At 40.8% G+C, this 13,740-nt stretch overlaps 1 protein-coding gene across 8 annotated transcripts in view; it reads left to right on the top strand.

Moving 5' to 3' along the window:
- ZFX (zinc finger protein X-linked) overlaps positions 1-13,740 on the top strand; it is a 68,619-nt gene that overhangs the window by 28,309 nt on the left and 26,570 nt on the right. For 5 of the 8 annotated variants that reach the window (XM_012448836.3, XM_012448835.3, XM_021670471.2 and 2 more), the window contains one exon: positions 5,120-5,698. In XM_012448836.3, the coding sequence (XP_012304259.1) occupies positions 5,120-5,698 (579 nt within the window). Of the gene's footprint in view, positions 1-1,571; positions 1,696-2,257; positions 2,292-5,119; positions 5,699-13,740 lie in introns of those variants that run through there. The other 3 variants (XM_064364442.1, XM_064364440.1, XM_012448838.3) reach the window with 2 other exon arrangements.

Below are 13,740 nucleotides of genomic sequence, written 5' to 3'. Positions count from 1 at the left end.
ACATCAATAAATTGCTAGAACTCTAACATTGATAATTCACAGTTAGGTTATCTTGTTATCCTGTCAAAATTCATAGATGTTACATTGAGCATATTATTACCCTCCTCAAAGAGGTGGCTTCTCAGAACCAACTCTCATATTCTTGTCAGTGACAGCAGTGATATCAAAACCTTAGTTTTATCTTCAGTTATGAAGATAATATCTTACCCAGTTATGTCCTGAATTCCTGTTGGTTCTCCCTTTAAAAATATTGCTTGTTAGCTTTGTTTGGACGTTTGTTTAAAAAAGGAAAAAGAAAAAATATTCTTTGTTTACATCTGCTCTTCTTCATCCTAGTGCCTACCACATAGACAGGCTCTGTCATCTCATACTTAGTCTGGAATAACTTTTGCATTATTTTTCTTACCCTTAGTCTCTCTTATCTAGCCTGCTGATCAGAGTACTCATTATAAAATAACATGTGGATCCTGTCATTTCTCTGTTCTCCAATACCCAGCAGATAAAGAAGGTCCCCCACATTGACACTGTCCTATTTTTATAACCCTCTCTCTTAAAGTTCCCAAAAGGAGACTTCTGTTTCAGGAAGATGGAGTCTTCACTCCCCAGAGTGTACAAGGAAAATTATACTCAGGAAGTTCTAAAAAATAGGAAAAAAAAAAGTATTAGAAAAAATGTATTTCAGATTACCCATGGTTATAATTATATAATGTTGCAAAGTGGTTACACTTGTGTTTTGGGTTTTTTTGTTTGTTAGTTTTCAGATAGGGTCTTGTTCTGTCACCTAGGCTGGAGCACAGTGGCGCCATCTTGGCCCACTGCAACCTCTGCCTCCCAGGCTCAAGTGATCTCCTGCTCAGCTTCCTGAGTAACTAGGGCTACAGGTGTGTGCCAGAATGCCTGGCTAATTTTTTTTTTTTTTTTGGGTAGAGATGGGGTTTTGCCATGTTGCCCAGGCTGGTCTTGAACCCCTGGGCTCATGTGATCTTCCTGCCTCAGCTTCTTATATAAGTATTGGGATTATAGGCATGAGCCGGCACGCTTGGCCTATACTTGGTTTTGTAATATAAAAGGGTTTTGAGACCAGACGAGGTGGCTCATGCCTGTAATACGGGCACTTTGGGAGGCCGCAGTGGGTGGATCACTTGAGGCCAGGAGTTCAAGACCAACCTGGCCAACATACTGAAACCCTGTCTCTACTACAAATACAAAAAAATTAGCTGGGCATGGTGGTGCACACCAGCTACTTGGGAGGCTGAGGCACGAGAATTGCTTGAACCTGGGAGGCAGATGTTGCAGTGAGCTGAGATCGTGCCACTGCACTCCAGTCTGGGTGATAGAGCAAGACTCTGTCTTGAAAGAGAAAAAAAAGGAAAAAAGATATAAAAGGGTTTTATGTCACACCAGGTAGCTACCCTAATAAAAAATAAAATGTTCATAAGTTTTCCATTGGACTGTAAATGATCAGATTGTAGTATATTAAAGGAATAGCAATGAACTTTATCAGGAAATTAAATGTCAGTGATTTAAAATTTTTAAATTTTCTTTTCATTATCATTTTATTTTTCTTCTAGAGACAGGGTCTCACCCTATTGCCTAGGCTAGAGCACGATGGCATGATCGTAGTTCATTGTAACCTCGAACTCCTGTGCTCAAGGGATCCTCCTATCTCAGCCTTCCAAGTAGCTCGGACTACAGGTGTGTGCTATCAAGCCCAGCTAATTTTATTTTGTGGAGACGGGGGTCTTACTGTGTTGCCCAGGCCGGTCTGGAACTCCTGGACTCAAGTGATCCTCTCGCCTTGGCCTCCCGTAGTGCTGAGATGACAGGTGTGAGCCACTGTGCTTGGCCAAATTTAAAAATTTTCTTTAGTCTCTAAATCCAGTGGGGGTGTGTGTGTGTGTTTCTTAACAACTTGGGATAGTCTTTTAACTCAGGTTTGGCAATTTCAATTTGATAATGATAAACATAAAGTTTGTAATTCTTTCTTCCTTGGAGCATGAAATATGATTAATATACTTGAAGGAGGGACTAATCTCTTTGGAGAAAAATGTGCAGTGTTTGTTCACTTAATTTCGCCACAGGCAAGCCTAGGTCGTGGGCTAAGTGGTAGATTGAAGGGTATTGCATTTTAGTCTTGATTAATAACACTTATGGTATTTATCTTTGAGCAAGTCACTTAATCTGCCAGGGCCTCTGTTTTCATATGTCATAATAATAATGAAACCTCTCATTACAGTTTTTCAGAACACTTCCCATACATTCCCATTTGATCATCACCACAGTCCTGTGAGGTATGCATGGCAGATGCTACTGTCCTCATTTTACTGATGAGGAAACTGAAACTCAGAGGTTGAATGACTTGTCCAAGGTCACAAAACTAATAAGTCTCCTACCCTGCTGTTCTCTCTGATTTTAGATTTTGGGGTTTTTTTTTTTTTTTTTTTTTTTTGGTTTGGTTTGGTTTGGTTTTTGAGATGGAGTCTCACTCTGTCACCCAGACTGGAGTGTAGTGGCTGCGATCTCTGCTCACTGCAACCTCTGCCTCCCTGGTTCAAGTGATTCTCCTGTCTCAGCCTCCCGAGTAGCTGAGATTACTGGTGCAGATCACCATGCACGGCTAATTTTTGTATTTTTAGTAGAGACAGAGTTTTGCTATGTTGGCCAAACTGGTCTGGAACTCCTGACCTCAAGTTATCCGCTTGCCTCAGCCTCCCAAAGTGCTGGGATTACAGGCGTGAGCCACCGTCCCTGGCCGATTTACATTTTGTAACCAGTGCTCTTACCACTAAATGTTTTTATCTTTATGTATGCAAAATGGAAATTAGTGATTTATTGCCTAATGATAACATTGAAAACAAATATAAGCATTTTGTAAAAGTTCTGTAGAAATTAAAGTGAACATATTCTTTTTTTTTTTTTGAGACGGAGTTTTGCTCTTGTTGCCCAGGCTGGAGTGCAATGGCGTGATCTCGGCTCAATGCAACCTCTGCCTCCTGTGTTCAAGCAATTCTCTTGCCTCAGGCTCCCAAGTAGCTGGGATTACAGGCATGTGCCACCATGCCCGGCTAATTTTGTATTTTTAGTAGAGACAGGATTTCTCCGTGTTGGTCAGGCTGGTCTCGAACTCCTGACCTCAGGTGATGCCCCTGCCTCAGCCTTGCAAAGTGCTAAGATTATAGGCATGAGCCATTGTGCCTGGCCTAAAGTGAACATACTCTTTTTATTATTTCTAGATGTAATTAAAATAGATATTAGTTGACTTTCTATAATTTTTAATATTCTTTAGCCTTTGGTTTTTCTTTTCTTTTCTTTCTTTTTTTTTTTTTAATAGAGTCTCACTCTGTTGCCCAGGCTAGAGTGCAGTGGTGTAGTCGAGCCTCACTGCAACCTCCACCATCTGAGTTCCAGCGATTCTCCTGCCTCAGCCTTCCGAGTAGCTGGGATTATAGGCATGTACCACCATGCGTAGCTAATTTTTGTGTTTTTAGTAGAGATGGCGTTTCACCATGTTGGCAGGCTGGTCTTGAACCCCTGACATCACTTGGCTTCCCAAAGTGCTGGTATTACAGGCGTGAGCCGCTGTGCTGGGCCTGATCATTTTTGTTTGTTGATTAAGCTATGTGTTTCTCTAAGGGCCTGTCCGGTGACACACAGTCATCAAGTTAGGCACCTGGTTGGACGCAGCCTGGTCTGAGTCAACCAGAGGCACTAATCTACTGAATAACTATTTATGTAAGGCTTTTGTCTTTACTTTTCTCTAGAACAGAAGCCAAGATATTTTGTTTATTTTATCTTATATTTTTGAAAAGGATATATGATTTCTATTTCCATTTGTGACATTCATTCAGAATAATATTTTCTGAGTGCCATACACTGTGCAAACTGTGTGATCTTGGGGAAGTCATTTAATCTCAGTGGGCTTCAATTGATTGAGTCCTCTACCTTCATTCCTTAACTGCAAAATTGACTAGAGTAGGGTTTCCTATGTAACTGCCTTGGGAGTTGGTGTCTAGGGGGACAGAAGGAGGCTAGATGGAGGCAGTGTACCCTGCTGAAGTAGGGGCAGCTCCTGCTGCAACTACTCTCACCCTCCACCACTCCAGCACAGCTGCACTTGTATTTATCCTATGTGTCCCCAGATCCTCCTCAACCCAGTTGTCTTTCCTCCTCAACTATGGCCTTTTGTCCCTCTTTTAATTTATCCTCTGATCCTTGTATGTCCTAGATTCAGAGGATGATTTCTAAATTTCTGTAGCCGTACATGGAGCATATTTGTGGTATATTGCACCAGAACAAAAAGGGAAGCCTGTGAAGGGAGAAAGGAAAAAAAGTAGAAGTAAAAGAAACACATAGGAGAGATGAAAAGAAGAACAAATACGAGTTGAGGAGAGGGAGGTGGAGCAAAAAGATAAAACACATATACTGAGGGAAAATAGTATATTTGTCACCTGAAGTTGTGTTACTTAATTTTTATAATCTTCCCTTAAGTACCTATGTATATGGGCTTTTTTTTTTTTTTTCTCCAGCAGAGTCTTGCTCTGTCACCCAGGCTGGAGTGCAGCAGTACCACCTCGGCTCACTGCAACCTCTGCCTCCCAGGTTCAAGCAGTTCTCCTGCTTCAGCCTCCCAGGAAGCTGGGATAGGCTTGCACCACCACACCCGGGCTAATTTTTGTATTTTTAATAGAGATGGGGTTTCGCAATGTTACCCAGACTGGTCTCAAACTCCTGACTTCAAGTCATCTGCCCATCTTGGCTTCCCAGTGCTGAGAATACAGGCGTGAACCATTGCACCTGTCTGTATATGGATTTTATTAGTGTGCCTAGAATTTTACTTTCGTGAATATAGTTTTTCTGTGACTGCCTCAATTGCTTTGTTCTCCTAATTTAAAAAAAATCTATTCATTGATTTGAGATGATTGAAAAGTTCTTGTGTTAAAAACATCTTTCTAATATAATTCAAAAATAAATTCCCTCTTTATTTCTTTAATCTTTGTCAATGTTTAAGAAAACTGAGGAGCCAGTCTTGTTTTCCCAGTAGAAATTAAGTAACATTTACATTAATCGTAGTCATGCATACTTACCTGAAATTTGTCATTTTAATTTTTATTTTTTTAAGGAGCTGATGGTACACACATGGATGGTGATCAAATTGTTGTGGAAGTACAAGAAACTGTTTTTGTTTCAGATGTTGTGGATTCAGACATAACTGTGCATAACTTTGTTCCTGATGACCCAGATTCGGTTGTAATCCAAGATGTTATTGAGGACGTTGTTATAGAAGATGTTCAGTGCCCAGATATCATGGAAGAAGCAGATGTATCTGAAACGGTCATCATTCCTGAGCAAGTGCTGGACTCAGATGTAACTGAAGAAGTTTCTTTAGCACATTGCACCGTCCCAGATGATGTTTTAGCTTCTGACATTACTTCAGCCTCAATGTCTATGCCAGAACACGTCTTGACAAGTGAATCTATACATGTGTCTGATGTTGGACATGTTGGACATGTTGAACATGTGGTTCATGATAGTGTAGTAGAAGCAGAAATTGTCACGGATCCTCTGACCACCGACGTAGTTTCAGAAGAAGTATTGGTAGCAGACTGTGCCTCTGAAGCAGTCATAGATGCCAATGGGATCCCTGTGGACCAGCAAGATGATGACAAAGGCAACTGCGAGGACTACCTTATGATTTCCTGTAAGTCTTGGGGTACAGTGATTGTCAAAGGTGTTTTCTAAGGCTGCCTTTCCTAATTTATATCAGGGGTGAAATTTTCTTGATTTTAAATATATGTAAAATTAAAGTAAATCTCGTAGACCTATCTGCATTGTTGTTTTAGTTTGGAGGCTACAAGATAACTGAAAATTAAGTAAGGCCAGGTGTGGTGGCTCACGCCTGTAATCCCAGCACTTTGGGAGGCCAAGGTGGGTGGATCACCTGAGGTCAGGGGTTCGAGAGCAGCCTGGCCAACATGGTAAAACCCCATCTATACTAAAAATACAAAAATTAGCTGGGTGTGGTGGCACATGCCTGTAGTCCCAGCTATTCAGGAGGCAGGAGAATCACTTGAACCCAGCAGGTAGAGGTTGCAATAAGCTGAGATTATGCCATTGTACTCCAGCCTGGGTGACAGAGCGAGACTTTGTCTTAGGAGGAAAAAAAAAAAAGAAAGAAAGTGAAATGGTGCAGAGTAGAGTTGTTTCTATATAAGGACACAAGAGGACAATGAGATTTCTTCAGTTTAGAAAGACAAAGGCTGAGGCCAGGCATGGTGGCTCACGCCTATAATCCCAGCACTTTGGTGGGAGGCCGAGGCAGGTGGATTACCTGAGGTCAGGAGTTTGAGATCAGCCTGGCCAACATGGTGAAACCCCGTCTCTACTAAAAATAAAAAAATTAGCCAGGTGTGATGGCGGGCACCTGTAATCCCAGCTACTCAGGAGGCTGAGGTAGGAGAATCACTTGAACCTGGGACGTGGAGGTTGCAATGAGCCAAGATTGTGCCACTGTACTACAGCCTGGATGACAGAGCAAGACTCCTCAAAACAAAACAAAACAAAAACAAAACGCTGAAAGGGATAGAACTGACTTAACTTTGGAATCATGAAGGATGTGATTAGGCTTTTATCAACCTTTATTAGAATTATGAACCCTCGTGAAACCTAAAAGGACTTCAACTTGGGAGGGAAATAAAGAAGTCCAACCAAGCTACTTATATTCTTTTTGTTTATTTGTTTTGGAGACAGAGTCTTGCTCTGTTGCCCAGGCTGACGTGCAGTGGCGCGATCTTGGCTCACTGCAACCTCTGCCTCCTGAGTTCAGGTGATTCTTGTGCCTCAGCCTCCTGAGTAGCTGGGATTGTAGGTGCACACCACCATGCACAGCTAATTTTTTGTATTTTTAGTAGAGATGGGGTTTTGCCATGTTGCCCAGTATGGTCTTGAACTCCTGAGCTCAGGCAGATGCCTGCCTTGACCTCCTAAAGTGCGGGGATTACGGGTGTTAGACACTGTGCTGCTACTTATTTTCTTGAATATGGATACACAGTACTGTTTATCTAATACTTAAGTACTTATATAATATGTAAAATACTATATAACAGATAACATCAAGAGTATGAAACATGATTTCATAGTATGAAGCATGATTCCAAAACATGGTATCAAGTGTGATGAATTCATACTAGGTTATTGGAGAAAAGTAAAGTATTTTGAAGCACACCTTTAAGTGTTTATCTTAGCATCTGCAAGGACAGCTGTTATCTTCTTACAACATATTTGTTGGTACCACTTTCAGAGATAAAATTCTAGGTTGGCTAGGCCACGGTTCTGACCCAGTATGGAAATTCTTATGCCTTAAGGAATTACACTTCAAATATAAAGGATTTAGACTATTTATAAATTTATAAGAATATTTGCTTTGCTTGAATACCTGTTTTAATACGGGAATTTAATATAGCATTAATATATTGAAGTCCACCAGCATTTTAGGAAACTTCTTTTGAGATTTTGAAACTCCTTTGAAAACTTGAGATTTTGAAAAAGAATTCTTTGTGGAAAGAGGAAGAAAATGCCTTTATTCAACACATGTTTATTGGACCCTTAATGTGTGAGATATTGTTGTAGGTAGCATAGATACAGAGATATGCTAAATAAATACATACATAAAACCATTATCCCTGGAGAGCTTATGATCTGCTGTGGGAGAGAAAGTTTGTAGTGTGATACAGAGGTGTGACTAAACTGCCATGGAGACCGGATGGAGTAGCTGACCTTTGAAATCAAGGATGAATTCTAGTTTTACAGGATGTAGGAGGGTATGGGTGGCAGAAAGACATTCCAGGCAAATAGTATAGTATGTTAAAAACAAAAAAAAGGTTCTGGCCTTCGCTGATATTGATGGGAACTTTAGGATATACTTATAGATCTTGTGTACATTCTGTTTTATTCCTTAGAATAAATTCGTGGAAATAGAATTGGTAGATCAAAGGGTATACACATTTGCAAGTTTGGTTATGCTTCAAGTATGGTTAAATTCCCTTGGTATTTTGCCTTAATATTCCCCTCACCAAGTTTATGGGAATGTTCATTTCCCCACACTCTAACCAATACAGAGTATTATTTTTCTTTTTAGTTTTTGCCAGTCTGATAGAGAAAAATATGGTATCCTGTTTCAATTTCGAAATTATTTTAGGACGATAATCCTGGTATGTGGAGTAAGACTAAGTCAGGGAGAGATTAGTAGTAGAGAACTGTTGAAATGATTCACATATGAGATGAAGATCTGAAGTACATTAATAGTAAAGAGGACAGAGAGGTAGCTGCATTCAAGAGATTATGAAGTAAAATGGATGAGATTTGATGATAGATGAAAGAGGCTAGGGGTGTGAGGAAGAAAGGTAATTCAAGGATGACCCTAAGTTTTCTACCTTGGGAGATTGGGTGCCTGGTCATGCCGTTACCTGAAAGGAGGAGTAGGTTTGGTGGGGAAGGGCAGGGGCAGGGGGGAAGATTTTTGACCTGTTACAGTTTGAGTTGCTTGCTGGTGGATGTTTTTTCTAGGCAGTTGAAAAGATGTGACTTTGGTGCTTTTGAGAGAGTTTGTGGCTAGAGGAAGAAATTTAGGATAATAAGAATGTAGGCAGTATCGTGTATGGAAGTGGATGGTGGTCTCCAGAGCATGCTTGTAGAATATGAGTGTCAAGTATGGCTCCTTTAGGTATTTAAGAAGTAGGCAGAAAAGAGTCCATGTAAAATGAGGTTTTGGGAAGAGAAGGAGGAGAAAAAGTGTTTTCGACACTGTTAAGGATAAAACGTTTCTACAAGTATCAGCCATTGAGGAGAAAGCAGACTTTTTTGTTTGGCATTTAGGTCATTGGTATCTAAATTAGTGTAGGTTCAGTAAGGCATGGGCTAGTGGAGAGGAGATAGAAGAGATGAGCTAGGATGGATTGAGAAATTAGTGAAAGTAGAGTTAGGCGAAGCAGTTTGGATAAATTGCCATTTTGGTCAGCAAAGGGACTGAAGAGGCAGGAATATAGCTTTTGATGGTTGCCTGGATGACGAAAGTAAGTTGAACATGTTTATACACTTATAGGAAAAAAAAAAGTTCCTGGACAGCGAGAGGCTGAAGATGAAGAAAGGAAGGGCTAACAGATAGAGCACGTTCCAGAGAAGGGGAAGGGACCGGGTGGGGTCCAGGGCTGTAGGGATGGCTATTAGGTGAGTGCAGGAGATGAAAAGTAACTCCCCTTCTCTGAGACAGGAAGGCAGTTAAGGATGAGGCCCCTTTCCAGGCACAGAATGTAAAAGGAGTGTTTGAATGTCGGGAGCCATTTTGTCTGTGAAGCAGGTTTATCTGCACATACAGAAGGACTGCAGAGGTTGGGTGGAAAGCTGAAGGATAATGGGAAAGGGTTGAAAAGCTTTGGTCATTTGGGGATGGGCCAATGTAGGAAGCCAAGAATTTATGAGATAGATTGCTGAACTGCATCGAGGGGCCAGCTGAGGTTAGGAGTCTTAAGCTTGTAAGTACAATGCAGTATTTAGTATGAAAATGCTATTTTATTTTCTTTTATTTTGAGATGGAGTCTCACTCTGTCACTCAGGCTAGAGTACAGTGGTGCGATCTCGGCTCACTACAATCTCCGCCTCCTGGATTCAAGTGATTCTTGTGCCTCAGCCTCCCGAGTAGCTGGGATTACGGGCCACCATGCCCAGCTAATTTTTGTATTTTTTAGTAGAGACAGGGTTTCACCGTGTTGTCCAGACTGGTCTTGAACCCCTGACCTCAGGTGATCTACCCACCTCAGCCTCCCAAAGTGCTGGGATTACAACAGGCATGAGTCACTGCGCCTAGCCGAAAATGCTATTTTAAAATGCAGGTTGAGTTTCCTTAATCCGAAAATCCAATATCTGTAATGCTCCAGAATCCAGAACGTTCTAAGTACAGTCATGACACCACGTGAAAAATTCCACACCTGATACTTGATTTCTGATTTTTGCATTTTTAGTAGAGACGGGGTTTTGCTATGTTGGCCAGGTTGGTCTCAAACTCTGGTCTCAAGCAGTCGATCTGCCTGCTTAAGGTAATTTTATACGATATTTTTTAACAATTTTCTGCCTGAAGCAAAGTTTATTTCAGGCACAAAATTGTTTAAAAATATCGTATAAAATTACCTTCAGGCTATGTGTATAAGGTGTATATGAAACACAGATAAATTTCATGTTTAAACTTGGGTTCCATCCCTAAGATAGCTCATTACGTATATGCAAATATTGCAAAATCCACAAAAGTCTGAAACACTTCTGGTCCAAGTATTTTGGATAAGGGGTACTCAGCCCTTACTACTGCCACATTTTCTATTACAAGACCAGGCAACCCGGAGCCAAGGCTAGAGAAAGCAGAGAGTTGAATTCATCCCAGTTTATGAAGGGAAGAGGGTCTGCTGAAATACCGAAGAGGAGAAAGCACTCGCTTCTCCTTGACTTCTCTCTGTACTTTCTGGCCTTTCTGTTTTCCTCAGCTTTTTTGCTAAGGAGTAAAATGCATGGTATTGGTTTGCCCTTTAATTGCACACTATCTCTTGCCTTTACTTTCTACTTTTTTTTAGGAAGTTCAGCCCTCCAAGGAAGTCATTGAAAAAAACCGAGAAGTTGCTTTAGTAACAATTGATTCAGCATATCAGCTTCTTGTATTACAGAATTTGTAATACAAGACATGTAAAATTTTACAGATTTGTAAAATTTTCATTAAAAATCTTATGGTCATCTTTAGGCCCTGGGTTTCTCCTAATTTATATATATTTTAATATTACTGAAAAGGTAAATACAGATGAACATAAATGGCTATCATTAGTGTATTTTAATATATGTTTTATGTACGTGTATATATTTTAATATAATTTCTTTCCTTTTAAATAAAACATATCCAAACTCAAAGAATGCAAAAATACATTTAAACAAATACATATGCACGTGAGCATTTGCATGCACACGTGTACTATTTCCCTATTTCAGTATAATGAAATGGTTGGATTGTTTTTAAATTGGATTTAGAGATGGTGGCCTTTAGTAGTGCCTCTGTCTTCTCTATTATTATTAGTAGTATTTATTTATTTATTTTTTTAATTTTTTTGAGACAGAGTCTTGCTCTATCACCAGGCTGGAGTGCAGTGGCATAATCTTAGCTCACTGCAACCTCCGTCTCCTGGGTTCAAGTGATTCTTCCACCTCAGCCTCCCAAGTAGCTGGGACCACAGGCACCTGCCACCACGCCCAGCTAATTTTTTTGTAGTTTTAGTAGAGACGGGGTTTCACCGTGTTGGCCAGGATGGTCTTGGTCTCTTGACCTTGTGATCCACCTGCCTCGGCCTCCCAAAGTGCTGGGATTACAGGCGTGAGCCACCATGCCCGGCCTTATTATTATTATTTTTGAGATGAAATCTTGCTCCGGAGTGCAGTGGTGCCATCACGGCTCACTACCACCACTGTCTCCTGGGCTCAAGCAGTCTTTCCACCTCAGCCTCTCAAGTAGCTGGGGTGACAGGCATGCGCCACCACACCTGGCTAATTTTTGTATTTTTTGTAGAGATGGGGTTTTGCCATGTTGCCCAGACTGGTCTTGAATCTGGTCTTGAACCAGCCTTGACTCAAGCAGTTCGCCCACTTCAGCCTCCCTAAATTCTGCAGTTACAGATGTGAGCCACCTTGCCCGGCCTCTACAGGCACTTTTGTACTCTTATTCCCCTCTACCTCATCATCTGCCCTTTCCCTTCAAAAGTAATGATTGTATTTTAAAATTTAATTTACTATTGGCTTTGGAATCAAACCAACTGAACACTTTAGAATTAATTAACATTTCTCTTGACTGTGCCTCCCAGCAAAGATACTTAATGATGTGTTTTATTTTAATTAATTAATTAATTTTTGAGACAGAGTCTTTCTCTGTTGCCTAGGCTGGAGTGCAGTGGCACAATCTTGGTTCACTGCAACCTCCACCTCTCAAGTTGAAGTGATTCTCCTGCCTCAGCCTCTGGAGTAGCTGTGACTACAGCGCGTACCACCACGCCTGGCTAATTTTTGTATTTTTAGTAGAGGTGGGGTTTTGCCATGTTGGCCAGGCTGGTCTCAAACTCTGGCCTCAAGCGATCTGCCAACCTCGGACTCCCAAAGTGCTGGGATTACAGGTGTGAGCCACCACGTCTGGCCTTAATGATGCATTTTAACTTAAAACCTGTATTGAGGTCGGGCACAGTGGCTCATGCCTGTAATCCCAACACTTTGGGAAGCTGAGGCGGAAGGGTCGCTTGAGCCCAGGAGTTCAGAGGTTACAGTAAGCCTTGATTGCGCCACTGTATTCCAGCCTGGGTGACAGAACGAGACCCTGTTTTTTAAAAAAACCCCTCCCAAGACCCCCTAAAATACCTATATTGATTTCAGAAGTTAAGGATTAACAAAGGTTTTGTCATAAGTATGTAGAGGAACTATGGGCTGATTTAACCCGTGATAGACAATGTGGAGATACCATTATCGGTAGTCGACTTTAATGCTTTTTATAATATGATGAGAGTTGGTAGTATCTCTAATTTCTTACATTTATTAAACACTTTTACGTCAGAAATGTGGCCAGATGTGCAAGTACTCTCTTTTCTTTAAAAGTTTCATTATGTTATTGGATCTGAGTGTCTAATAAACAGCTTTTATAATGTCTTTAGTATCCATCTTGGCAGGTTTCTTCCTTCTGCAGGTCTCATTTGAAATGATGATGGGCTAGGTAAGGTGGCTCACACCTGTAACCCCAGCATTTTGGAAGGCTGAGCGGGGAGGATCTCTTGAGGCTAAGGAGTTCGGGACCAGCCTGGGCAACGTGGCAAGACCCCATCTCTACCCAAAAAAAAAAAAGATTAGCTGGTGTGGTGGTGTGTGCCTGTAGTCCCAGCTACTCAGGAAGCAGTCAGGAGGATTTCTTGAGCACAGGAGTTTGAGGTTGCAGTGAGCTGTAATCATACACTATACTTCAGCCTGGGTGACAGAGTGAGACCCCATCTCTAAAAAATCCAAAAACAAACCACACAAAACTTATTCTTTATAATATCATGGTTATGTATATAGACACAAATATTCATTGTCACATATAGCTACCTTTGAGGTCAGGATGACTGACTTCCTTACTCTTTGCAATCTAGATTTTATGATTGGCTTCTAAATTATATGTTTCTTAAGGACAGAAACTATTTACTGCATCTTAGCTGCTTATGTATCTTCCCCATCACACCATATGCGTATTAGGTATGAAATAAATATTTGTTGAATAAATGAATGTTATAGCTGAAGGTCTGTGTACATCATGCCTCATCCAAGGCATTAATGATACATTTCTTCCCTACCAGTAGCTATTGTCTTTTGATAACAATAAAAATAGGTAATAGTAAACTTTCAATAAATTATATCTGTGTACCAGAATTGAAAATATATTGTTGGTTTTTGAAATGAGATCTCAGTGTGTTGTCCAGGCATGCATGCATGCATACATACATACTTACATACATACATACATGCCTGTAGATGTATAGTGGGTAGCTACAGGCCCAATCATAGTGCACTGCAGCCTCAACTAATAACTTGTCCAAGGTCACACCCAGTAGCATTAGGGTGAGGTTTTGAAACCAGTTATGTTTTATTCCAAAGTGTCCACTCTTAATTCTCTAATTGCCTCCCTTTTTCTCTCTCTCTTTCTCT

This window comes from Aotus nancymaae, unplaced genomic scaffold, assembly GCF_030222135.1.
Source record: "Aotus nancymaae isolate 86718 unplaced genomic scaffold, 86718_ANA_hifiasm-v0.15.2.pri h1tg000058l, whole genome shotgun sequence".
NCBI classification, from domain to species: Eukaryota; Metazoa; Chordata; class Mammalia; order Primates; family Aotidae; genus Aotus; species Aotus nancymaae.
The sequence above is the reverse complement of the archived record's forward strand: the minus strand, read 5'-3'. Positions and strand labels throughout refer to the sequence as shown.